At 38.3% G+C, this 26,215-nt stretch overlaps 1 protein-coding gene across 7 annotated transcripts in view; it reads right to left on the bottom strand.

Annotated features, from left to right (window-relative positions):
* Window positions 1-914: 914 nt before the first annotated feature.
* The window catches only part of LOC117995764 (phosphatase and actin regulator 1), a 58,317-nt gene continuing 33,016 nt past the window's right edge, over window positions 915-26,215 (bottom strand). For 5 of the 7 annotated variants that reach the window (XM_034983761.2, XM_034983797.2, XM_034983808.2 and 2 more), the window contains 8 exons: window positions 12,008-12,115; window positions 10,529-10,714; window positions 9,540-9,738; window positions 7,322-7,354; window positions 4,014-4,193; window positions 2,093-2,220; window positions 1,419-1,558; window positions 915-1,078 (listed from right to left, as the gene is read on the bottom strand). In XM_034983761.2, coding sequence (XP_034839652.1) covers window positions 917-1,078; window positions 1,419-1,558; window positions 2,093-2,220; window positions 4,014-4,193; window positions 7,322-7,354; window positions 9,540-9,738; window positions 10,529-10,714; window positions 12,008-12,115 — 1,136 coding nt within the window. In that variant the 3' untranslated portion in view covers window positions 915-916. Of the gene's footprint in view, window positions 1,079-1,418; window positions 1,559-2,092; window positions 2,221-4,013; window positions 4,194-7,321; window positions 7,355-9,539; window positions 9,739-10,528; window positions 10,715-12,007; window positions 12,116-21,624; window positions 21,838-26,215 lie in introns of those variants that run through there. The other 2 variants (XM_069509277.1, XM_034983767.2) reach the window with 2 other exon arrangements.

The following is a 26,215-nucleotide window of genomic DNA, read 5'->3' as shown; positions in this document are numbered from 1 at the left end:
CCATCTCGGAGCTCTTGAACTCGTTGAGCTCGCGGCGGATGGCGGCCTTGTCGCGCGGCGTCAGCCGGGTCCACGGCTTGTTCGCGCACCGGTCGTAGTGGTGCGCCTACAAGCAGTTCCTGAGCACATACCTGGTGAGGTGCTTGCTGTCCTCGTGCACCGCCATCTCGGAGCTCTTGAACTCGTTGAGCTCGCGGCGGATGGCGGCCTTGTCGCGCGGCGTCAGCCGGGTCCACGACTTGTTCGCGCACCGGTCGTAGTGGTGCGCCTACAAGCAGTTCCTGAGCACATACCTGGTGAGGTGCTTGCTGTCCTCGTGCACCGCCATCTCGGAGCTCTTGAACTCGTTGAGCTCGCGGCGGATGGCGGCCTTGTCGCGCGGCGTCAGCCGGGTCCACGGCTTGTTCGCGCACCGGTCGTAGTGGTGCGCCTGCAAGCAGTTCCTGAGCACATACCTGGTGAGGTGCTTGCTGTCCTCGTGCACCGCCATCTCGGAGCTCTTGAACTCGTTGAGCTCGCGGCGGATGGCGGCCTTGTCGCGCGGCGTCAGCCGGGTCCACGACTTGTTCGCGCACCGGTCGTAGTGGTGCGCCTACAAGCAGTTCCTGAGCACATACCTGGTGAGGTGCTTGCTGTCCTCGTGCACCGCCATCTCGGAGCTCTTGAACTCGTTGAGCTCGCGGCGGATGGCGGCTTTGTCGCGCGGCGTCAGCCGGGTCCACGGCTTGTTCGCGCACCGGTCGTAGTGGTGCGCCTACAAGCAGTTCCTGAGCACATACCTGGTGAGGTGCTTGCTGTCCTCGTGCACCGCCATCTCGGAGCTCTTGAACTCGTTGAGCTCGCGGCGGATGGCGGCCTTGTCGCGCGGCGTCAGCCGGGTCCACGACTTGTTCGCGCACCGGTCGTAGTGGTGCGCCTACAAGCAGTTCCTGAGCACATACCTGGTGAGGTGCTTGCTGTCCTCGTGCACCGCCATCTCGGAGCTCTTGAACTCGTTGAGCTCGCGGCGGATGGCGGCCTTGTCGCGCGGCGTCAGCCGGGTCCACGGCTTGTCCGCGCGCCGGTCGTAGTCATGCGCCTGCAAACAAACAGTCTTGCCTATAAACAAATATATACTATGAAACTAACTGCTAATGTCCGTGTCTTCGTCAGCGTGATTTATTCGTTTAAAAATTCCGTTACAATTTCTAAAAATCCTTTCCTAGGTTAGTTTCTTACGATAATATAATCTCTCATTTTCAACAATAAAATCACTCTCTCTCTAAAAGGCAGGAGGGCCTCATAACATCATTTGTTTACGTTCAGTTCAAAAACCTTTATCAAAGTCAATAGGCACAAGATTACGGGTGACGACTGATGAACCAAATGTAATTCCGCCATAAAGTAAAATTAAGTAGAGATTTTAATTATTGTCATACCTGTGTGACTTCAATGTAGTCGCTGAATCTAATAATTTTCTTTTCCTTAAGTTCATCGACCGTAGGCCGAAAACTAAGTTTGCGTAGTAGGTACCGTTTCTTTTCCTCTTTTTGTTTCTTTTCTTCCGCCGGGGACTGGCCTGCAAAATTGAAATACGTTTGAATTATTTTTCGGGTTACGGCTCTTGATTTGGTTGACGAAACATAGCGGGAAATGAAACAATTTCTGAGTCGTATTTCATCTATTTAATTTAATAAAATGGTTTCAAATTTTGTACTAGTTGTGTTGTAATTATTTGTGTAATATTCATTGACCTCTATTAACATAGGCTGGATCTGCGATTAACTACCTGTTTTGGAAGCAACTTGATTTTGATGAACGCCAAATAGGTGTGAGTAACATGTGAGCGTACTCGGAAATATTAGTGATGAGACCATCAACCAACATAGTTGATAGTGTCAACACCAAGACCATTTCACATAGTGTCAATTTTAATTCCCGATACGCTCGGTGGGGCGCTTCAAATCGGCACAGAAAATAACAGACTGTCATTTTGTAGGTATACGTCTTCCGGCCTATTTGTAAATTATATTATTATGTTCATTACAGTGGTATTGCATAGTGCGGCTAATTTGAACGCAACGCAATTTTGGTGGTGAATTAAAAAACTTACTTTTAAGAATATTTCTCTCGACGAGCTCCTCAGCCGTGGGCCGCATAGACAGCCGACGGATGAGCCGCGCTCCGATCGCCTCCCACGACTCCTGCCGCTCGTGCTCGCTCTGCACCACCAGGATGTTCCTGCACACCACGCAACGCTTAGCGCTCAGTCGAGCCTTAACACGTCATCGGCCCGAAGCAGGCACTCACAAGACTTGCTCCCCAATCCGCCTCAAAATACTGATGATAAAATACATTCCGCCGATTTGTACACGAGCACTGGCAACAGGACGCTGACATAAAATTCGCCAACGCTTGTGTGATGCCGAAAGCGTATTCATAATACCCGATTAACATATTACTCTTGGCTTAAACCCAAGATTCGTAATCTAGTCTAGATTTTAATTGATTAACAGAGGTCACTTATCGGATGAGTAAGGTTAGCAACAACTAAGCCGATTGATGAAATAATAACAATAATTATTTATTTTGTCAACGTTACACCTTCTACACTAAATGTATTACAAAACTATTTATGATATGATAATAATTATTATTGACAATGTCACTGTTCATCAATGATCAATAGGAAATAGGAAGATATAAAGATGGACCAGTCACTTCACAAACTAAAATAAAACTCCCAGGCGATCGTATTAGTTGGCAATAGAACTCACACAAACGGAGCTGTGTAGCGGATACACATCTACACGTTTGTGTGTGTTGGCTGTTGCCTGTTGTGTACTGATACAAAGACATTAAGATCGATTAAAATACTCAACGAGACTAACTTTTTTGTTGTGCAATCTAGACAAAAGTAAGTAGATGTTAGCTGGTCTAATACTTCGCTGGTATTTAGTGGTAAAATATTTAACTTTGATCCATAGTTAACTTTTGTAGGAGACATTGTGACTAATTCTGTTGTACGTGATTCTATCCTAAATGGATAGGTCTAAATTTAGTCTATCCTTTTCCATAGGAAGCATTATAGGAAAGGAATAGCAACACATTTAGATGTTAGTTCAGTTAACCATATCAGCTATCTATTATACCCAATCTCCAATGTAAAAAATGAAATTAATTTAACTGTTCAAGGAATATGATTCACCGAGTTTTGGAATAATTTCACGTAAACAAAACTAATTGTAAATAAATTTGCTGAAATATTCTAGAGAGTACACGTAGGTAGTGCCAAAGTTGGCACAATGCCGAAACGTTTGATTATATTGGCAACATTCAAGGTACTTCCTACTACTATTAGGTAACTCAATGTTACTATCATGCTATGTAGTATTTTGACGATCTCCCTGGCGCAGTGGTGAGAGCTGTGGTCTTGTAAGTGGGAGGTCCTGGGTTCGATTCTAGGCAATTGCTTCAATTTGAAATTAAAAAATTTCTTAATTGGCTTTAGTTTGGTTTGGTTTGGTTTGGTGAGAAGCTTCGGCCATGGCCACCGGTGTGCGTTGGCCCTAAATCACCGAAAACGATGCATAATGTTTCTTGGTTTAAATAACTTAGATGTGATTGTGCTATTTATATTAGTATTTGGTACTTTGAAGGAAAACATGGAGAAGAAACCTGCATACCTTGAGTTCTCCATTAAGTTCTCAAAGGTGTGTGAATTCTACTAATCCGCACTTATCCAGCGTGATGAACTATGGCTTAAACCCGTCTTATTCTAAAAGGAGATCGATGCTCAGTGAGCCGGCGTTCGATATGATATAGAGGCTGCAATGTATCTTTTTTTCTTGAATTCATTTGTTGTTTCCTTGCAAATAAGAGAAAAGTAGTCAACAAGTCTCGGCCGATATAGCAATCGATGGCCTCGTTTTGTTTAGAAGTACTCGCTTCGCCCTGTCTTTTCAATATCACACAGCCGTCAATCGCTTTATTTCAGGCCTGGATAGTAATGTACTATTATTTTATTACTATACCTGTTGATGAGTTCCTGGCGGTCGGGGCGCAGCGCCAGCTTGATATTGAGGCTTTCCTTGCGCGCGAGCTTGGCGGCGACGCGCTCCGAGTCGCTCGCGCACTCCTCGCGGAACTCGCCCTCCCAGGGCCGTGCGTTTTCCTTGTTCTCTAGCGCGTTACCGATGCGCACCGGTCGACTGCTGTAGGTACGAGTTACAAGTGTAGGTCAGTTTCATCTACTGTTTATTGTTATCCTTCGAAAGAACCGTTTCTTAGTACTTAAGACATTTTAAATTTAATTGACTGTTTCTGACATCTACTTACTTGTAGACAAAAGGTAAAAAATAAGTCACTAAGGCCTATCTGTACGAAGACAGGCAAAGGTGGAATTCATAGTCAAGATTCACCATTCAGACGACATATTATGTGTCATATTCAACCTTTATGCAATGCATTAAAGTTAAATATGACACATGTCGTCAGAATGGTCGCCTAAAGAAGCCCTTATCTTTACCATGAAATCCAGTGTTAAACTGATTTAGGATTTATTCATGCTGTCACTTTTTGGCAACCGCATTACGCTCTTGTCAAAAAGTCAAATTAGTTTAACGGTCCTTGTACAAGTGAGCCTTAATATTTAAGATGCACTTAAGGATTAAGAAGCGTCTCTGTGTTCGGTCGTTAGGCATAGGGCCATTTTCTACCAGAGGTGTGTAAGAATTTGAAGTGAGCGAATTGTTTAATTTTCTTATGATTAGCTTAGATTAACAGAATTCTGGTAGCCAATGCGATTTTGAGTTTTTCACTGGGCGTTCTTACACATTTCTGATGAAATTGTACTTACACTATATTGAATAGGAAAAGTAACCCATACTTTAGAATTTTAGAATTAATATAACGGTGTGTCTACCACATATCCTGGTAGGTACTATTAGGAACGGTAAAACATTCGACACAACATGAAATATTCAATATAATGTAATAAGGGAATAACTTATTTCAGGAAAGTAGTAGGTAATATTATGATCTAAAAAAGCGAATTGTGTATTTTCTGTGCGAATTTTCTACAAACTAAGATAGAACTTTACAGATAAATGTAATATTAGCCTAACTCTTAAAACATGTAACGTCATTATAAAATATAACTGTAAATGACTGTAAAATAAAGTTTATTTTAACTACAGTGTTTTACAGCGACCTACACCGTTAAAATGGCAAAACAGTATTTAAAATAACGTTGTAACAGTTAGTCGGGAACTTGAGAAAGTAAAACCAAGTGAAATATTTTAGTTGAAAATCAGTTGTGAGCGTCAATGCAGACGTGCGTGACTGTCACCATCACACCTGCCACCTGCCACCGTTACAGTTTATTGTGCCGGTACACTATTGTAACAGTTAATGGAATAATTTAATTATTCAACAACAACTCTACCTAAACAAACAAACTGACCCTGTTAGGGCAAGTTTTCTGATTACAATAATAAATAGGTCCATCAAAACAGATTATAGTCCGCAAAAGGTTGAGATGCCAATCGGGGTATGAGGTGGGGGAACGCCCGGCACACGCGCACGTCACCCGCGCTAGCCCGCACCGGGATAGCGCGTGGCTGTGCGGGTGTGCGGGGCATTTCCACCCCGATTGCTATTTCAACCTGTCGCGTACTATAGGTATGCGTGAACAATAATAACATCAGACCTGGACCTCCCCTACATTTGGCTGCTATTCTATGGACTGTTTTAGAAATCAAAAAATAGTAATTTCAAAATAATTTTTAATGTAGGCCAACTAAATGGCTCTAATAATGTGTAGGTCTACCACCGCGCCGGTTATGAAAAGAGTCAGCAAGAATCAATACATTTATTGTGAAAAAAAAATTGCAGGTTAAAAATTAAAATAACATTACCGGGTCAGGTCTCATGATATTTATGGTGCACGCACAGTACCACATGGTAATGTCCTAAAGCAACTAAGCAATTAGTTAATATATTAACCATCAACACCATTTCGTTTTTTAAGTTAAAAATACGGTACCCGGCAGGAAATATCGTAGAGCGTATATACCGTAGAGCGACGTCTCTGTCACTGATACCTATTTTGTCGGTCTCAACGACAGAGACAACGCTTTACGAAACCGTTATCTCTTTTTAAAGTTCGATGTGCAATATTTTCTGCCGCGTACTGTAAATACCTACTTATGAATTTTTTAAACCAGTACATTCTTTGTATACTAACCGACAACGTTTTATGAGTTTGGTTCGATCAATACATGAACATGCAGAACAGACATACGAAGAGATAGAACAATAGCGTCAAACAGCCAGATAACCTAGGAAACATTTATCATTCATAACACGACATAGATATAATGAAATTCTATTAGTGTACGCATTTTAATTCGTTTGCTACATATATCATGTGTGTATCAGATAAGCTAATTAAGTTCTATTTAAGGTTTGTGTAAGTGATTATTATTGGAGCGTGTATTCATACAGACGTCAATGATCGTTAGTGTTGTGAGTTGCCACTTAAGTACTCCGAATTTCAATTTACGACCAAAAAATGTAAACTGCACAGTCGAATTTTTAATACAAAGCAAATTGAAATTTTCTGTGTTGTCAGTTTTTCCGTGAAATAAAGTTGCGACAAAAAAGACTGACATTAGTGCCTTAGTACGATAAGGAGGATAAAATAAAGATTCATATGGACAGACTTGTTATTTCAGTGGTTAGTAACTGACTTCGGAATCATAGGCCATGGGTTCGCTTTCCACCTTGGATAACCCTTTGTGTGATGAACCTATATCCTGAATCTGGCCTCTGCGCATCACTTTTCACGTACTGTATAAAAATTATTCGTACGTAGTACGTACCTACGTGTGTCCCTGTATGTAATAAATACAAATTGAGTGATCTCAGTGTAAAATAGAGAAGTAGGAGCTGGTTCATTGACTCAAATCACAATGGACACAAACGCCATATCACATCACTATTACTTTAAATATGGCATCAATTTTTACAATTTGGCATAAGCTCCTGTCAAAATGCTTTGTTCAATTAAAAATTCTACTATAGTAGACTTTTAAATTAGGTACAGTTAAGTAACGTAAAAAACTTTTAATGTGATGTAATCGTTATGTTTCATCTGCGCATTCTAGATTTCATATCTAAATTTGGTCTTTAAATAAAAATCAGAGTATATAAATGAATATTATGTATGAAGACATGAGATTTGGAAGCGTGCAATGCACGATGCATGGGCGAAGGCGAAGCGGACCGTCGGAAGATCTGTGAGGCGCGACAACATCGACATATAACGAGGGGGTGTTACCATATGCGGATCCTCGGCTTGGGCGGCGGCCGCCTGCACGCACCGCATGATGGAAACAAGACAGAGTTCAATAAACCGGCGAAATATGTGTCGGTTATTAGGGTTTATATGACCAATTAACTTTTTAAACCCAAATTTTGAGGCTATCCAACATTTCCCTTCTGAGCTAGACATACCAATAACTCGTGAAAAACTCCTTAAAAAATGTTCTCTTGTTTTGGTCACAGCTAATAAACTACATTATAAATCGGATATTTCAACATTTTTTATTTATAAACAGTTAAAGGTACTTAAGGCACTTGTCCCACCACTAGCTATCTATTTTCTTGCCCAAGAAACGTACAATCGATGTGTGATCTGTGTCAATAAAAGAAATAAATATATTATAAATATTACACTATAATAAATAAACAGATTTTCTAACTTCACAGTTTTTTTTACTAACAGATTTTAATATATTTTAATTTTTAGGCATAGTAGGTACTAAATCATTGCATTATGTATGCAACATCTCTTCTATTGCAACGCGCAATTTTTTAGCCCACATGAAAGTGCAATACAATTGGCTTATTCATTTAAATTACAAATGTGATTTTGCACAAGTCTCATGTACAATCGTTAATGTTGCGTTATTATTTGTTGCAACAAAATAGGCCAAATTAAATACGTACTCGATTATTACTTTTGACCAAGGATTAAGCCGACTTGCACAAGGACAGTTAAAGTGATTTATAGTCTGTACAAAATGACGTTTCACGCGCCATTTTAACCCTGTGGGTACGTCATGTCAAAAGTACGGTCCCACCTTTAAAATAAGGACTAAAATCGTACTTTTGACAGGAAACATAATGGTGCGTGAAAAGTCATTTTTACGCATTGTAGTTAAAATTTTGTAACGCTGTCACTTTTTGGCAAGAGCATAATATTACCAAAAGTGACAGCATTAAAAAAATTGGCATGCAGATGTTTTTTTGGGACGATTATAATAATGTAAACTCAACAAAATGAAATCGGTTTATTGTTTCATCTTATTGGCACTAAACCCTGCTGTATGAGTCACAACTTTATATTTATATAGCGCATTTTAAACTTTTATTAGATTCTTGAAATTATAAGAATTTATATTGTCTTAAAGTAATTGCCCCTTCGATGCCAACATTATATTTATATTTAGAAAAAAGCAGAAATAAAAGACAATCATTGTCTGCAGGTTTACTTTGTATGCCATCAAATAAAAACGCATTCCGCTCTTCGATATTCATAGTTAAAAACTTTCAAGCTAAACATAATTTTTTTATGAAAGATGTGATGTGATATAACCTCCTCTAACCCGGAGCTCGCGTGCTCGTAATTACACATTTTCACTAGTTACTACTTCACTTTCTGGTTCTTGACTCATTAGTATGCATTTGTCTTAATAATAATATATTATTACGACAAAATATATTCATTTACGGCCGAAACTAATAATTAATTTATCTGTAATCTGTCGATAAGTTATAAAATGTTGTTGTTTGTCAAATAAGACCATACAATTTTTGACAAATAACAATGTTGCTATGGGCGGATTACGGATAGATTTATTTTGTAGGGATAGTTAATTTCAGCCTTTCAGCCCCGACTGAGAGGTCGCCTCGAACCGCACTAACTCAAACACAGATGCTGCTCTGCTTCTACCTGAGGCACACCATGCCATGAGGTTTTCTCAACTTTTGACAAAATTTCAGTTTTTTTTTTTCATTTAAAGGATCGACTGTCATGTCAAAAGTACGGTTCACCTTTAAAATAAGGGCTAAAATCGTAATTTTGACATGAAATTTGACACAAAAAGATAAATGGCGCATGAGGAGTTAAATTTTACGCGTTATAACTTATAATTTATGTTGCGATTAGATTATGTTTGCGTGGTTGAATAAATGCTTTTTTGTATATTTTTTTAAACTAGGGACCGATTTTTCATTCGAACTTAACTGAGGAATAAATTTAGCATATTGATAGAACTAAGAAACCCACACGAGTTCAATTCGCATTTGTCCGGTTTTTTGTACCATCTGGAATAGGAAATCTGTTACAATTTTGTTTTTCAGTTAAAGTTTATTTGGCGATCGAGCTTTTTGGGATTTGGGAGTTTTAAAATTGAACATAATATAACAATAATAGTCTGATTGTTTTAAAACATCAGATTATGGTCCAATGTAGTGGCTAAAGGTATACTAACTTGAAGCTGGCGTGGTGGTGGTCCTGGCGCGGCGCGAGCGGCGTGGCGGCGGGCGAGGCGGCGGGCGCGGGCCGCTTCTTGAGCGCGGACTTGAGCGGCACGGCGTTGTACAGCGGCTCCTTCGGCGGGATTTCCTCCACGCGGGACGTGTCTGCGTTCGCCTCCGCCTCCTCTTCCGAGCCAGACTCCTCCTCTTCAGCTGGTAATGGACATTCCATCACATTTATTATGACTAACTTTTTATACTCTATCCACGGAAAGAAGTTAGTATAGCGCTTTTTCTGTTACGTAATCCCATGCAAATTACAGAGACAAAAATCTCAGTGGGAGTTAAACATTTTAACCCAACCAATCACAAATATGTTTTCAAAAAACATTCGAAATTGATTCGAAAACATGGTTTAGTTTGTGATTGGTTGGTAACTCCAAATGGTTAACCCCCACTGAGATTTTTGTCTGTCATTTGTGTGGGATTACATAACAGAGAGAGCGCTATACTAACTTCTTTCCGTAGATAGAGTATGGACTCTTCATCATTTTGCCGACAAGGCGCCAACCTCACAAGCACTTACCTTGCTCAGTGGCCTGATTGCTCAGCACCAACCACTAGACGTATTTTATACTAGCTTATGCTCGCGACTTCGTCCGCTAGGACTATAAAAATTTCAAACGGGGTTAAATTTTCAAAAATCTTTTTTCAGCGGACGCCTACGTCGTAATAACTATCTGCATGCCAAATTTCAGCCCGATGCGTCTAGAAGTTTGAGCTGCGCGTTGATAGATCAGTCAGCTTTTCCTTTTGTAAAGATTAGTCTCAACGACTGGAACGTGAGTCCAGCCGGTTATTAGTTATATTTATAGTCTCAATGAATTTGGTAAACCATGTAACCTCTCGGTATACGATTTGGCATCACTGTATAAGCATACCGAGGATATTTCTCAATAAATCAATCAACCACAAAGTAACAGAATATGCAGCTGAAACTTACAATCGGAATGTGTATTGGCGAGGGAGTGCGCATGGTGGCGCGTGGGGCTCGGCGAGCTGAACATCGGCGGCGGCGGGATGGGCCCGATGTCGGACACGGCGATGGGCGGCTCGGGCAGGTCCGACAGCATCAGCTGCTCTTCCGCGCTCGCGTCGCCGCCTTCGCCGCCCACGGTGTAACCACCGACTACCAACAAAAGGGCAAAATATACATACTACTTATTATAAAAAGGAAAGATTTGTATTTTTGTATGTTTGTAACGAATAAACTCTAAAACTACTGGACCGATTTCAAAAATTCTTTCACTATTAGAAAGCTACTTTCTTCCCGACTCCCGAGTGACATAAACTTTATGTTTATAGGTACCTATACATTAAATTTCACTCGAGCGAATCAGCTAGTAATCTATAATTGGGATGATGACTGACAAAAATAAATTATTTCTTAGAAACTATTAAATAGATTGTCTTCCATGATTCGTAAAATTCGCGTCCGCTGTTAGTTTGCGAACCATTTTAAATTATCGATTTATCTAAAAAATACGTCTTCGTCAAACGTTTATGACGTCACATCTGTGTATTTCATACAAGCTCCCTTGCTAAGCTTACTTACATCATCCCTATTAAAACTTTGTGTATGTGTAGTGTAGGTACATGTATTGCATCGAAGAAAACATTATTGCAGATATCGCTATGTGTTTTGTAATGATGTAAGATATACATTAATTATTTAGCTATCTAACAAAGCAAAGATTTTCTAAGATCCGATTTATAATCGCGAATGACTGAATCTTACATATAAGGTACATATGCCACGAATGAAATATTTATTTCGCTTTATAACCAACATGAGCTAACGATTTATACATTAGACATCGGAGAGCTGGCTTTCACTAGCCTTGTGTGAACGATGAGTAGGCGTCATTTATATGGAAACAAATGTTTACTTCGCGGGTATGAATATAAATAATTGCGGAGAGTAGAAATTGTTTTAAGATGAAATCTGTGAATTACTATGCGTTTATGATTATATTTCATGTTATTACTCTAGTTAATTCAATATGATAAATTACTTACTGTTCTCTACATAAACAAATATAATATGTAGACTTTGTCCTGTGTGACTTTAATGTAGGTACCTACCCACTTTTTTTAAGACAGGCTAGTTGAAAATTTCAGATTATAATTTTTTTATTTTCAATCCATACCTATTACCTACTAATATTAAAAATGTGTGCGATAATTATCTTTTACAGCTAGTCAACCATTAAAACCAGCTTAGAGGGAAACCTACGTCTCCTTTTTTCCCGTCAAAACAAAGGGTTACATGGATCCAAGTAGAGGATTTTTACTACGGTGAACTAAATGGAGTCGCGGGTAAAAGCTAGTTTAAGTTAGTATTGGAAAAGGTCCTTATTGTACGAACGTCATAACAGATGGTTTTCCTTAAGCGGTGATTACTATGGCATTCGTGACTCACCGTCTCCTTGATAGCATATCCGCCTCGGGAGTTTGCCCGCGGTCAATGAATTCGGCCTCTCAGGCCTCACCAACTCGCCACCATTCTCCAATTTATCTTTCTTTGGTTCTAGAACAGATAAAAATGCTTTGAGTTAAAGAAATGATGTCCATTTCCTGATTTGTATCCAAGACTTTAAGCAACTGGTCGCACTGGAAAAACGTGATGGGCCTCTCGTTTTACTTTAAATGAAATATGCCACTTTGACCAGGGCTCGAGCACGATGCAATATATGTCACACAAGTCAGAACACGGCCCTAGCACGGGATTCTTGTGTGACTAGTGCTTTAGTGTGTGTGCCTGGTACGGGCGACGGGATGCGTTAATAATAAACAGTAGCAGCATGTGTTGAAGGCCGATCGGCGTGGATGGCGCCCGCGATGAATGGGACTCGCGTGCCCACGGCCCGTCAGCCCGTCACTATCATCTATTTTTAAACCTATCGACATTGCACTGTGACGCCTATGCTCTCAGTATATGCTTACACAATTTTACTATCATCATTATGACCTATCTTTTAGCCTTTAAAGAATTAAGTATTCTAAGGCGGAGTGCATGGGTTGAGTAAATGATATGGATAACTATACAGAGAGAGAAAGCCAGCACGTGCCAGACCTTCGTTATAAAAGCTGGAAGTTTATCTGCGTATTGTCCCGGAGGAACGATCAGCGACTAGGAAGTTTGGATTATAGTAGCTTTGGGAAATAGGTAGAAACAGGTAATATAAGTGTAAAAAATCTTAGGACAAAGTATAAAGTCTAATTTTTAGGGTTCCGTACCTCAAAAGGAAAAACGGAACCCTTATAGGATCACTTTGTTGTCTGTCTGTCTGTCTGTCTGTCAAGAAGCCTACAGGGTACTTCCCGTTGACCTAGAATCATGAAATTTGGCAGGTAGGTAGATCTTATAGCTGACATTTGGGGGAAAATCTGAAAACCGTGAATTTAGGGTTAGATCACACAAAAAAAATTAAGTTGTGGTCATGAACCAATAATTAGTATTTTCAACTTTCGAAGTGAGTGACTAGGTATATCAAGTGGGGTATCATATGAAAGGTACATTCTAAAACAGAATTTTACTTATTTTTATGCATCATAGTTTTTGAATTATCGTGCAAAATGTCGAAAAAATACGACTGTAGTACGGAACCCTCATTGCGCGAGCCTGACTCGCACTTGGCCGGCTTTTTATATTATTATGTCGTAGCAGCGCCCTGCTAGACGGACGCCCTTATAAAGTTTAAAAGTTCAAGGGTGTCTGGCAGGGGATTGCTTTGTCGGTCTCAACGACAGACACAACGCTCTACGAAATCGATATCTCTTTCTAAAGGTACAATGTATAATATTTTTTGCCGCGTACTGTACATATTATATTACTAGCTTATGCCCGCGACTTCATCCGCATGGACTACACAAATTTCAAACCCCTGTTTTACCCCCTTAGGGGTTTTATTTTCAAAAATCCTTTCTTAGCGGATGTCTATGTCATAATAGCTAATTTCAGCCCGATCCGTCCAGTAGTTTAAGCTATGCGTTGATAGATCAGTCAGTCAGTCAGTCAGCCACCCATATATATTCCTTTTATATATCTAGATAAATGAAATGGTTTAATTCTGTTTTTATAAGCAGTATTAGAACCTTACATTCCATAAGAGTTATGGGTGTTTTGACTACTGACACACACTTAATCAGTTACGTACCTAATGACACTTTTACCTACTGTGATTCACGGTAAATCCCGACGCGGAAGGATGCTTATCATTATAAAAATGTATGAATAATTATTTCGCATTTTCCATTAGTTCAAATACGTTACAACTTCAATAAGCAGACAAAAAATTACACGAAGCAATAAAAATACTGCACCTGGTAGCGCCACCCTTGATATTTTCTATGTCGTGACGTCGGAGTTGCTTAAAACGAATTTCGAAAGAGATCAATTACGTTAAGGATCCAATAGTTTTAATCCCGTATAAAACGATAAATCGTAAACGATAAATAATAATATTTCTGATGAAGGCGATGGATGCAGTTTACCTATAAACTGGTAAAGACTCAACCTTCAATATTACTTTAAAGGCCAAATCGGAAGTCCATATCAAGTAATACGTAGGTCATAATTAATTCATGTCGTACTATTTTATGAAGTTATTTACATTACAGTTAAATAATAATAGTTTTATACCTTGACTGTCCGAGACTTTGCCACTTTGCCAAGGCTAGATATTCAAAGAGGAGATGGGCGGAGATGTGTTTAGCAGACCTATCAGATCATTTGACAGATGACGTGCTATTTTTTTAACGTCATCTATCAACAATCTGATTGGGATGCTGAATAGGTACATCAATCAGTGGATACCGGGCATTAAGCTGGAATCTATAGTGCGCGATCAGTCGAGAAGTAATCGGGGAGGGAACGCCCCACACACCCGCACTGTCCCACGCTATTCTGGTGCGGGCTGGCGCGAGTGACGTGCGGGTGAGGTGATGTGCGCCCCCACCTCATACCCCGATTGCCGTAACCTGTCACGAACTATACTTTCAATTTGCTTAAGTAACCTATCTTGACGATTTCTGTCTTTTTATAATTGTACCTTAAATATGAGTAATGTCAAAGTATGCTCTATAAATCTCAAGCCTTAACCATAGACAGGGCTCTATCATCAAAGTGAGATGGTATAAGGCTGTATAATAAAAATTTGGTAGCTGTAGACTCAACAGGCGCGTGCAAGGTTGGGCGGTGGGCGAAGGATCCCGGATTCCGGCCCTGCGATCGATGCGGTCGCCCTTGGCAAGGCCTCGTGGCTAGAGGACGACTGTCGTTGCGACCGTTACGTAAGGAACTTTATCTTCCTCAATTACAGTTTATTGAAGCCTTGAAGATACCAAATAGTTTTTTTTCTATTCTACTTAATATATCTTTGAATTTTAAAACATGAGTCACGATCAACCCAATGTCGCCCGGCCCAATACTGAGGACGGACATCCTCTCAGAATGAGAAGAGTTTAGGCCATGGTCTGCCACGATTAGGGCAACCTATAATAACAGATATATTTTGATAGTAATAATCAAGATCAAAAACCTTTGTCGATATCAACATTGTTTTTAGGGTTCCGTAACTCAAAAGGAAAAAAGGAACCCTTATAGGACCACTTTGCTGTATGTCTGTCTATCTGTCTGTCCGTCATGTCTGTCAAGAGAACCTATAGCGTACTTCCCGTTAACCTAGCATCATGAAATCTGGTAGGTAGGTAAGTCTTATAGCACAAGTAAAGGAATAAATCCGAAAACCGTAAATTTATGATTATATCACAAAAATATTGTGTTGATGAAAAAATAATTAATATTTTCAATTTTCAAAGTAAGATAACTGTAGGTACCAAGTCTGGTACCATATGAAAGGACTTTACCTCTATATTCTAAAACAGATTTTATTTATTTTTATGCATAATAGTTTTTGATTGATCGTGCAAAATGTCGAAAAATTACGACTGTGCGCCAGTCTGACTCGCACCTGACCGGTTTTTTATTCCAAAGAATACAATACTCAATGAACAATATACCTATGGCTCACTGTGATACGATATTGTATAATTGCGCCCACGTGATGATTTATGTACTGAGTATGTATGACTAATATTCATTTCGCTCTCACCTTCCCACTAATCTTGAAGCTCAGCTTCAAAGGCTTAGTTAGGTAACTATGCCTAAATAATTTTATGCTTTATATATAAGTTAAATTACAATATCGAAATTACGAACAGAACTTTTTTATTCACTGTTCCAATTTTAATGATGCTAAGATTTGAGCAATAAATTGTCACTCAAAATAAAACAAGTCTTATCAGTACTTACTACTAAATTGAATTAAGTCGTAATTAAGTAAGTTCGTAAAAAATCACATAAAAATGGCGCCCCATAGCCGCCATATTGAATTGTTTTCAAAAAATTTATAGCCCGTGTCACTCGGGATGATGTACGATTCCAACGAGACTTCATATATCCAAATCTTTTTAGGCATTTAAAAAATATGGTGAAATAAAGAAGCTCACATCCATACACACATACCCTGAAAATATTGCACTCCTTTTTTGGGACAGTCGTGTAAATTGTCTTAGAACTACACTATAGTGAGTGCTACTTATGATTCTTTAAACAATACGTTGTAAACTCTACAACATTAGGTTACCTAAGTCCTAAAACGAATAAAATTAGTAGTAGTAGTAGTAGATCACTCAAACAAAAAACTGTAACAACAAAAGTAGGAAGTCGTTAGAAGCGGTAATCGTTTTCGGCCCGTCAAACAGAAATGACGTAATTAGCGAACTATGCCAATGACATGGAAGATAGTTGAGAATAGACAGACACGACAATGTCAAGAGTACGTATAGTGAAAACTCGCGGCCAATGCTTGCAATGCGTTTTATTCACTGAAACATGATTGAAATGACATGATTGATATTATACAAGTAGGTACTAGGTACACTGGAAGAGGTGTGCCATTGAAAATGCGTTATTTTTTCAGCCGAGTGAACGTACCCACGGCCCACTGAACGTGCCAGAAATTAAAATTGTCACTGTGTCAAAAGGTCTTCGTGTTGACACATGTTGACATCGTCTCATCAGTAACATTTAGTTCCGAGTCGCTCCCGCTCACGTGACGCTGCAATCAGCGCCAAAATGGCGAAAATCAAGTTGCCTCAAAAATCTAGCCTGCCTAGCGTACCTACATATGTAGGTGGACAAAAAATCCCAGTGTGACTCAAGAGGGATTTTTTCCCCGTCGAGTCACAGTGTTACTCACGGCAATGTGATTCAATGGGAAGAACCCTTGCTAATTATTATATAAAGAGAATGTTTACTTTAAGTAACATGATTTAACTTCAGGATTTAAGGTAGTTTCCCTTTAGGGTCCATAATTTCTTTTCATCCTATATATTAGTAGAGGTCATTGTATTTATTGAAATCACAGTCTCTCGTCATGACGCGTCAAACGACGTCGACAAGAAGCTGCGCGTTAAAAATAATCAGCACGATGAAACGCAGTAGGTGTACGTTAATACGTGACTAATACACATTCTTTCCCTTATTTTCGTTTGCGAAATGTACTATTGATGGCTAGCATGATGACAATCCATAATGTATCATGTTGTATCACACTTTATTAATTACATGTAACTATTTAAACAAATAAAAGAGACATTCTCACAATATTGTATTTTATTAGGCCACTTTTAACAATTGAACATTTTAGTGAATACTTTCGACTCTCCAGACCATAGAGCGAGACCTGACCACAGATACTAACCTATGATAGTATGCTACACATAAGTGTGTCTATCTGTTAGCGTTTTAACAGGTACGGACAGAAGATGACAGGTACTGTACAGAACAGTACAGAAGGTATCTCGAAGATGGACTACGAGTAGTTTTCGCGGCATTTTTAAAAACCTATATCCACGCAGACCAAGTCGCGGCTTTCCTCTACTGGAAAATAGTATTTACTGAACATGGACGAAACAAATACCATTCATCCATGTAACTGAACTGACTGTTTATATAATATGATACTCAACAAAGTGTCTTCATGCTTCAACTGTAGTTAATATCTACTCCCATCCCACTGACAAAGACGTATCATCAAGCGACATTATTAGTATAACCACATGAGTAAATATCCATCTACTCGTGTGGTATAAACATAGCAAAGTTAATTTGAATTATTGTTCACGTATCAACGCAAACCACGTGTAAGTTATTGTACAATTTTTATAATAGAGTCAGGCTCGCACAACGAGGGTTCCGTACAACAGTCCTATTTCTTCGACATTTTGCACGATAATTCAAAAACTATAATGCATAAAAATAAATAAAAATCTGTTTTAGAATGTACAAGTGAAGACCTTTCATATGATACCCCACTTGCTATAGTTATATTACTTCAAAAATTGAAAATACTAATTATTGGTTTATGGCCACAATTAATTTTTTTTTTGTGTAATGTAACCACAAATTCACGGTTTTCAGATTTTTCCCCTAATGCCAGCTATAAGACCTACCTACCGGCCAAATTTCATGATTCTAGGTCAACGGGAAGTACCCTGTAGATTTCTTGACAGACAGACGGACAGACAGAGAGACAGAGAGACAGACAGACAGACAGACAACAAAGTGATCCGATGATATATGGGTTCCGTTTTTCCTTTTGAGGTACGGAATCCTAAAAAATGGATCTGTATAAGATAGTAACGATTTTAATAAATTATTTGATATGTAAAATAGACAGAAGTAGGTCGACAATCGCTCACCAGAATGCGTAGTAAAAACATTCGCGACAGTGAGGGCATTCACGTGGGCGACTAAAGACGCATGAGATAATATCCACAAGTTTATGGGCAGTGGTCACAGCTTCTGATAATATCAAAATATAAGTACCATCACCTAAAATACTTTTGCCTTAAACTACCCACTAGTTCTTCCGCGTGGATTTAGATTTTCAAAAATCTCATGGGAACTCTGATTTTCTGAGATAAAAGTAGCCAGTCACTCTCCAGGTCTTTAACTATATCCGTGTAAAAAATCAAATCGATCGTTGCTCCGTTCGGCATGATTGAAGGACAAATTAAAAGACCAACAAACGAACACGCGTTCACATTTATAATATTTGGGAGCTAATGAGTTTGAGGTTTGTTTTTTGCAAATTAGACGATGCCCGCGTGAGTTTAGGTTTTTAAAAATCCCATGGCAACTAACTACCTATTTGATTTTCTGGGATAAAAGTAGCCTATTTCTGTCTGGACTGCAAGCTTTCTCTATACCAAAAAGATGATCTCAACGTCTTCAACTACGTGGATTTGAAATCCCATGGGAACTCATTGATTTTCCGGGACAAAAATAGCCTATGTCCGTCCCCGGCCTGCAAGCCTTCTCTGTTCCAAATTCCGTCAAAATACTTAGGTTAAACGGATGAACCGTGAAAAGCTAGCAGACACACATTTTCGCATTTATAATAATAATATAATATGTATGGATACAAGTTATTCAGTTCGTAATATCTGTCGTCGCAATTTTCATATTGAGTTTTTGCAATATAGTTTAGTCTGTACCGTTTATTATTTCTATAGTGAAAAGATATTGTGGGAGCTTAGTAAACAATGGGATAAATGGAGCGTTGATATCGCAACGGGAGAGGCGGACGCCACAAGCGGAAGCGACTGCGGGTCAAGGGCGGGCCGCGGCCGCGACCGCCAGCCTCTCGCTTCTCGCTCCTCGCCATCATACCCGCATTCTTCCAATGCCTTTAGGTATGCCTTTTGTCTTTAACAAAGAGAGTTTTATGTAACATTTTAGAGCTTAGCATTACGGTCGAGCTTTAATATTAAAATTCCTACGATCGTTCCATAATTAGGGTTCCGTACCTCAAAAGGGAAAATGGAACCCTTATAGGATCACTTTGTTGTCCGCCTGTCTATCTGTCAGTCGTGTCTGTCAAGAAAACCTATAGGGTACTTCCCGCTGACCTTGAACCATGAAATTTGGCGGGTACGTAGGTCTTATACTAGTAGCACAATTAAAGAAAAAATCGAAAACCGTGAATTTGTGGTTACATCACAAAAAATGTGTGTTCACGAATAAATTTAATAGTCTTTTCAACTTTCAAAGGAGGTATGATTACTATTCCAAGTTGGGTATCATATGAAAGGGCCTGTAGATTTTAAAACAGATTTTTATTTATTTCTACGCATAATAGTTTTTGATTTATCGTGCAAAATGTCGAAAAAATATGACTTTAGTACGGAACACTCGGTGCGCGAGTCTGACTCGCACTTGGCCGTCCTTTTACCTTTACTCGCAATTTATGTTAGGAAGATAAGTAAACGCTCTTCCTACTTTCTGGTACTCGTTAAGGGCTGGAATTTGCTGAGTGACATTCTAGTGAGGCAATCAAAATAGCGCACTGTGTGTACGATGAGAAGGCACAAGCACAAGCTACAAGCATACCGCAAATAGTTCTACGAGGCCACGTCGCGACGCCTTTGCGTGTTATTTATCGGCATTCGGTATTGACGCTGCGCCTTTTAACTTTGCTTCATAGATCAATAGGTAAATTTACAACTGCATAATTTATGTCAGATAAAAATACTTATAAATACTTATAAATTTTCTACAAAAAAAAAATGGTGATTTTCTTATAAACTAGAAACCGTAATAAGCTTGCGATTCCTCCGCCCGCCTCAAAAAATTCCAAACGTCGTTTATGGGAATGACTTTTATCTTTTTTAACAAAATTCCGCAGTCAATTTTGCCCTTACAAAAAATATCTATTAAAAGTATGCTCCTGAAAAAAGCACAACACAATCGAAGACGACGTAATAAAAGAGCGTAGATTTGACTTGCAATTAGTCCTGGAAATGCGCAAGATTGCAATTACTTGTATAGATACATTGGCATAATAATATTGTAAATCGAATCTTAGAAAATCGAGTTTCTTGCCGGTTCTGTTCGGTAGCAAAAGCATTCCGAGCCGAAAGTGGTATTCGGAAATTCGTGAGTTGAAAGTAGAGTCCTGACTTATTATAAGAACCTTTAAAGAAGGCAAATTCATAAAATAAATGATTTGAATATAAAGGCACAATAAAATTTTAAAGAAAGACTTTACGACGTGTGTGAATTCTCCCCTTTGGTGTTTGATTTGTAGTTTAGAAAAAATTCAAGTTCAATTCACACTCATCAGGTATTGTTATAGGTACAAATAAAACCTCTTCGAAATAATCGGAACCTTCGGAGACTTGATGGAGAAAAATGTTTTTTGTTATTACTCAATATCCGGACTAATTACTTAATTAATTATATATATTATGTAGGTATGTAATTGGGAAAAAAAAATTGGTGATAATTTTAGAAATGAAGAAATGAATTGGTCGTTATTGCTTGGATATATTTTGTTGAGGGCTTTTTCATTTTAAATCCTCTTACTATCCTAATACGATAAAGCATTAAAATATACGTCTTTACATGTACGTATATATAAATATCCGAATAATTTAGAACAATGGAAAAGTACTTAAAGTAATAATAAATGCTTAGTTACTATTAAATTTTTATAAAAGTGTCCGTCACATAGAAGTAAATCAAGTAGGTAGGTCAATGAGTAAATTCTTAAAATAACCATTAAAAGTAACTACGTATATACCTATAATCTTTTTAGGATTTCCCATTAGTTTTAGATAAGATAATTAGTTGTGGGTTTAAAATATTTAAGTAAAATGATAAAAATGTGACTAAGAAACTAGTGTAGGCATGCTTTGTACAACAATAAAATATATGAACAATAATTATTATTTATTATGGCATTAGGAATATAAAAAGTGCCATTCCACTTTCAGTGTATGTCAGTAGTTGAGTACGCTTCATTTTATGTTTGCATCATCAGTTACCACCAGGTGGGATCGCAGTCAAGGACCAACTTATACACGTAAAAAATTTATGACAGTGGTAATGCTCATATATTGAAGAGAAGTTTATGTGATAAGATGTAAGGTGAGAGTGCATGGTGGTGCATGATTGGGGTGATGTACCATTTGAGCGCGCGAAGAGCGTAAGGTTAGAGGAATGCTTGGGCACGGGGGACTTGCGGCGCACATAGTAGTGGTCGTGGCGCTGCGGAGGCGGCGGCGGAACGAAGGGCGGCGGCGGTGGCAGGCGCGCGGGCCTTCGCCTCGCGCCGCCTGCGAAGGCGTCCATGGCGGCGAGCGTCCCGACGTCGCTCATGCTCGCGACACGCTCGCGGCTGGAAGACTGCGGCGCGGATCGTTACCCCCCGCCCGCCCGCTGGCCCGGCTCCGCGCGCGCTCTTCGATCGCCGCCCGCCCTCCGCACTGAGGCCGACCGCCCACATGCCGCTTCGCTTTGTTTTGAATTTTTAATTTAACGCCATTCATCCCAGGACCCATGTTACGTGGAACGAGAAACTAGCACCATTATGGTTTGCAAAGTTCGCTGACCTGCATTCATTACATTGCACATATTAAATTTAACCACTGACCACAACGATGATGATGATCTTATGAAATAATAATTAAGTAATGCTGCGGTGTAACATTATCAAACATTTAAATATTTGTTATAGTTATTAAAGTTGTGCCGTGCCTATTTAGTATTCGTTTTTTGTGTTGGTTTCAGTCCTTAAACTTCTAGTGTTACCGTAGCGATTATTTTGCTTAGATCAATGACCCCCGATTTTCGTCCTAGACAAACTCGGTAGGATATTCTACTAACTACACAATATAGCTATAGAGAATAATAACATAACAAGGGTATAGAATGTTAACACCCTCGTATTGAGACACGTATTAATTAATCAATCGCCTAATAAGTCAACTTTTAGAATTATGACTAAGCATCAAAAATATAGAACGCATAATTTGTAGCACCTAATGCAGTCAATAGCATCAAATTAAACATGGTCTGGTGATCTGGACTAAATTATTGGTTTAGCAACTTAATTTATTTTCGATCGGAAATTTCAGAGTAGATAAAAATTGAAAGAGTGGCAACGCTTAAAATACACTCGGAATTACATATTTTTATATTAATAGAAGTACTGAAAAATGTATCAAGCAGATAGAATTAATGTGTTAGCTACTTCTTATTTTAGTAAGGCTTCTTGCTATTTTTGGAAGGACCAACAATCAAGCTAACAAAATGACAGACTGGCAGAACATACACATAATATGTACAATTTAAAGTCCGAATACGACTCATTATTTTCGATGCTTATTGCTTAGTAATTATTTGGTCGTGGACCCTTTATTATTTTATCGTCATGGTTTAAAACACTTTTAACATAAAATTTTGAAATGCATCAAATACAATGCCAAATTAGCTGCCAAGAAACTTCAAGGTCTATTAATCATATAAGGCTCTAAGTCTACGGCCGCGTCTAGACCTTGGCCGGGTTGAGACTTAAGATAAATCACTATGATTTTATCTTATCCTTGTTTTTGGGGCCAACTTTATTCAAATCGTAACATATGACAGAAAACATGCAAAAATATAATTCAACTTTAATAAATGCGTAACAATAAATATTCATAAGTAGAGGCCTCAAATGGCAAATTATCTTGCATAAGTAGGAGTGAATGCTTAAATCTTTCGCCACTATACCAACATTTTATTTCGACATAATCTGCTGTAATTTCTTTTTCATAGCTGTTAATAAATTATACCAAACGAAATTAACAATTTGTAAAGCGCACCAAGTTTGGTTAACTGCAGTTCGTCAATAAATACTGAACCAACGTCATCCTCCTACGCGAAATAACGCATTCCCACCATATTATGCTGAGAGCTATGACGTCAGCTACGGCAAGTGCAATAATTAGTAATCAAGTAACATTTGAGCTTTCAGGTTTAATATTAGCATTTAGTATCTATTAGCAATTAAAAATATATTGTAATGATATATTTAACAACCGCGACGAAATACTAAAACATTTTAATAATAAGTCAAGAGACACTGGAGTGCGGTGGAGGTTTTTATTTACTCATATTAGTCAAAATAAACTTGCTTTGAGTTTTGTTTAAAGTTGATGTAGAGTTTTACTGCAGTTTCATGATATCATCGACTTTCAAGAACACTAGAATTACTATTGATATCGAAACCATTTTACAGCTTTATGAGAATTACAAACGCGAAGAGTTACCTACCTACGCCTACGGTAACAACGCGACGGCACAGAGAGTGCGATGTGTTGCATATGATACCTACATTAGAATTCAAGCTCATAATATTAATTTAGACAGTGACACAATCTGGAAAAATATGATATCGTGCAATTTGTAGCAAAAGTATATTAATAGTCCTAATTCTTTTGTTACCAATAAAATATGTAAGTACGTGAAATACAAGTTCGTAGCAAATATTATAGCATAATATGTTATACCTATAATATAATAAAAATACACGATATAGATAATTTTATTGTAAAGTAATCGTAGTAAGATTTTCACATACTCACTGAGCTTAAAATGGCCTCTAAAAATCTAAATTTTTAGATGTGAAGTGGTCGTAACGGACCCAAAATATATGCGAATCATTGTAACCTTGAATGTCTTTTTGACAGGACTATAATAACATATATTATATGCTGTAGTGTGAAATGAGCTTTACTGTCTGACTAACTGACTGACTGTCTGATCTATCAACGCACAGCTCAAACTACTGGACAGATCGAGCTGGGCATACAGATAGCTATCATGACGAAGACATCCGCTAAGGATTTTTAAAAATACAACCCCTAAGGGGGCAAAATAGGGGTAATCGCAAATTGTCTAATCCACGCGGGCATAAGCTGGTTAAAACTAAAATGATCGTATGGTTTTAATTAAAAAAATAGCAAAGTCAAGCAAGCAACTGATAAAGTACTCTCAAAGAGGAAAGTTACGAATAAAATTTAATATATTGTTGTATCACACAAGCTTTTGAAATGAGCCAACTTATCACTTGAAAATTAAATACAGGAATTACTGTTTTGGCGCGTGCTTATAAAGTATTTTTCAACGGCTTTGTATTATAATTTGAGAGAGTGCAGCAAAAAGAACAATAGCGAAACAGAAAGTCTCAGATATGATCAATTACTTTTATGTGAAAGCGTTTTGTTGGAACCATTTTAACGCCGCGAGCCAATTTGCTTTGTCTGCATAATTTTGTCGTCCAACAATGCCTATATTTGTCACTATTTTTGATCAACAGATCTAGTTGTGAATCTAGTTGTGATCTAAAAAATGACAATCATTATCATCATTATCAACGAATTATTAAAAGAGATAGACATTAATATCAACGAATCATTAAAAGTTTCATTGACAATTTATATACTCTTATTATGGAAGCGGACTTGCTCTAAGAAAGAGGGAATTTGGTATAAGAAACCATGCCATCAATTCAAAAATAAAATTGTAAAGAAAGATTTTTTAAAATCTCATACACAGGTCACGAAATAAACCTGCACTTTAAAAAAATGATTTTTAGTTTTGGCGTAGAAATCGATCAACTCAGGTGTATTTAGTGTAGAAATCGATAGTTGTAAGAAACATTGCAGAAAGACTCCTAACTTTGAAAGGAAAAGAAAGAGCTAGAGTTACAATCTTCCAAACTTGACATAAAACAATCATTTTTTGGGACAGCCTGTAGCCTAAACGGGTTGATCAATTTTAATAAATGAGGTGTCCTCCATCCTAAGCCTGTAGAGGTCCACTATTGGATATAGGTCTTCCCTAATGAGCGCCACCACAATCGGCCCTCAGGCCGAATGAAAATTAAAGAAAAAAAAATTTGGCGCTCGCTCAAGTTACCCTTATTTTCCTTGTTTATATTCTAATTTGCTTTATTTTTGAATTTAGTACAGCATTTACTTAACAAAACTTTGTACGAAACTTATCAGAAATCGCGATTGCTTCACTCACTATATTATTAGACATCTGAATACTGGATTACCTACCTGTTCGCTTTACCTATAATTATTATCGTTTACTGTGAAATTAAAGAAAAAAATCCGCGTTCGATTTGCTGGATAGGACCGTAGCGTCCGTAGCTTAGGTATAAATAAATAAATAAAACGGATAAATAACATGCAAAACAATACATTGTTTGCACCTAATTAGTTGTAGCGGTAGCACTCAGCTGCTGTAGTCCGATAGCATCTCCAAAATACTTGACTGGAGTGGCCATCTTGGAATGCAATATATAGAGCCTCGAGAAAATATGAGAACCTTGTCTCAAGAGCTTTGGCATCGATTGTTGTTTATGTTTTTCACGTGAAATGAGATAAATTGAAATAATGAACAGAAAAACAAACTGAATAGTACAAATTGAATTATTTAGTTGATGGCAGTTTACTAAAGCCCGGAATACTTATTGGATATATATTCCGGGTGCTGTGATTATGATTGCCTCAAGGAAGTTCTCAATTCTTTGTTGCTCAATCTACAAAGGCAGTGGCTTGAAAGCATGCGTACATAAAAATTTGCTAGCTGCTAAGTAGTGATTACAACGGGTATCTATATCCACACTTAATACAATTAATGCTAAATATGTCTGTCACTGTTTAACGGATTTTGAATAAAGGTGCAGAGGTAGCTGGCATCCGGGGCTAGGATATATGCTAG

Source organism: Maniola hyperantus, chromosome 3 (genome assembly GCF_902806685.2).
Source record: "Maniola hyperantus chromosome 3, iAphHyp1.2, whole genome shotgun sequence".
NCBI lineage: Eukaryota > Metazoa > Arthropoda > Insecta > Lepidoptera > Nymphalidae > Maniola > Maniola hyperantus.
This window is presented reverse-complemented; position numbering and strand designations above follow the sequence as displayed.